At 30.4% G+C, this 2,207-nt stretch overlaps 1 protein-coding gene across 1 annotated transcript in view; it reads left to right on the top strand.

The window, feature by feature from the left end:
- The window catches only part of LOC107578896 (protein phosphatase 1 regulatory subunit 42-like), a gene marked incomplete at both ends in the record, with an annotated part of 3,897 nt that extends 2,852 nt beyond the window's left edge, over positions 1 to 1,045 (top strand). Inside the window, 2 exons of the mRNA XM_016264798.1 lie at positions 419 to 554; positions 922 to 1,045. Of these exons, the coding sequence (XP_016120284.1) occupies positions 419 to 554; positions 922 to 1,045 (260 nt within the window). The remainder of the gene's footprint in view (positions 1 to 418; positions 555 to 921) is intronic.
- Positions 1,046 to 2,207: the final 1,162 nt, after the last annotated feature.

Raw genomic sequence — 2,207 nt, 5'->3', positions numbered from 1 at the left:
ACACACACACAAGTAAATATTTCTTATATACACGTATGTGTGTGTATTTATATATACATATAAAAATACACAACACACACATAAATTATTTAAAAACAAACTTTTATTTTGGATGTGATTTTTCGATTTGACAGCCCTAGTATGGAGTTAAAATTTTATTATTTATGGTGAAAGAATCACTGACCTTCTGAATAGCTCTGAATGACCTTTTTGTCCTTCATTATGTAATTTAATGATTTTTTTTATTCTTGTCATTTATTTTGTTACTTTATATTTTATTGTATTGTTATTGTATTTATCATTTTTACTAACATTTCAATGATATTTAACATTTTAATAACAGTTATTTTTGTACTGTGTTTATGAATTTTATAAAATGATTTAGTGAAATGCACAGAAACTATGTTTTTCTTGATATTTAGAAGATCTTGATGGAAAACAAATAAATGAGCTGTCTAGGCAGTTTCTAATCAACTGGAAAGCTTCAAAAGACGCAAAGAAGAAACTAGATGATGGAAAAGACATCAAAGAACGAATCGCAAATCCACTTACAAGTATGAATATTTGCTGCTTTTTTTCTACAGTTTTCTTTATATTTTTTATTAAATTATTTACATTAATGAATTATAGAAACTTAAAATAAATGTTAAATATGTTATTTAAGTATATGACTTTATATAAAAGTGCCCTAACATGTCAATGATATTTCATTTACTGAATTTCTTTGCTGATTACATTGCAGTGACACTTTCATTTTGTTCTCTAATTTTCCAGTCATTTACAGTATCTTCAAAATTTTCTTTCTCTTAACACATTTCTGCATTCTGCCATTGTATATCATCAGCATGTGGTTACGTAAGCCTTGCATATCCCTTGTGTCAGTTCTATGACAATGAGTGACTAACCTGGGTTTTGCTGTAGCTGATTTTCGCGTGGGCCCCCAACATCCCTTTGCCCATGAACGCAGCAGCTCTCTGAGTAAGCCGTCAGAATATGGGAAGCCCGGCGTTACATTTCGAGTACATGGAGACAGCAGAGGAAAAAGGTATGAACAATCAAAATGTCTACTGAGCTGTTAACAAGACTCTTATTCTTTTCATAATCTGAGGCCAATGAAAATTGTTATTTATTTTTTAATATTCCATTTTTTATTATTATTATCATTTTATCAAATACTTACAAATCGTGTTACATTTAAAAAAAGGAAATAAATTCTGAGATACATGCTATCAGAGTAAAGTTGCAGGTTGCCCTCGGAGATGCTGGATAAATGCCTGCCATTTGTCAAGTTGTAGGATTCTTATTTTCCCACCCATGCAAATGAACAGCTTTCTCCTTTAGAACTGGCCTGAGGTTAACCATAGTTCTGTGCTGCGCTGTGTAATGTGACATCATCTACAGTTGCACTGCACAAATCATACCCTTTTGATGTCTGACGTCCTAAACATGTTAATCCTATATAGCTAATCATCTCAGTTGATTTATCAGTGTGTGGCCTTTGAAATGCAGAAATGATTTGTTGATGTAGTTACAATAAATATGAACTGAATGTTTCTGTACTTATAAGAAAAAACTATTTTGAGCAGGAGTACTAATGTGTGAGTAATAGGAATGATAATGCTCAATGACAGTTGTGTAAAGCCCTAATTAGCTGTTTACTATTTTATTACAGGGGTGCAGTAATAGATGATTTTTAGTGATAATTTACAGAAGAATATATTTTAAACCGTGTGTGCCAGCATTTTATTATGTTCATGGCTGTTTTTATTACTATAAATAAAAACACAAAAGCATGAAAGTAAACAAATAGTATGTCAACAAATATTTATGGCATTTAATTTAATTTATTTCATTTAATTCATGACTGTTCTGGTGTGTTCACAGGTCAAGATGGATAAACATTCCAGTGAGGACTGGTAGACTCTGAAAATCTGAAACTACTGATTAAAAATGTGAATTTCTGAGCAGCTTCTCCATCGTGCAACAGTATACTCTCTTTTACACTGCCTAATTTGCATCTTCATATTCTGTTTGAAATTCCAAACTTTTTAAAATATTTGTCTGTGTGTTTGTTTTTAATAAATTTACTAGATGTTGAAGAGTATTTTTAAATACCATCATGTTTTGTACATTATTCTTTGGGATGCAAAGATACATACATTAGGTAATATTATTCATTAAACATAATAAGAATATTGAATAGATTT

This window comes from Sinocyclocheilus grahami, unplaced genomic scaffold, assembly GCF_001515645.1.
Source record: "Sinocyclocheilus grahami isolate Dianchi unplaced genomic scaffold, SAMN03320097.WGS_v1.1 scaffold12590.1, whole genome shotgun sequence".
NCBI classification, from domain to species: Eukaryota; Metazoa; Chordata; class Actinopteri; order Cypriniformes; family Cyprinidae; genus Sinocyclocheilus; species Sinocyclocheilus grahami.
The sequence above is the reverse complement of the archived record's forward strand: the minus strand, read 5'-3'. Positions and strand labels throughout refer to the sequence as shown.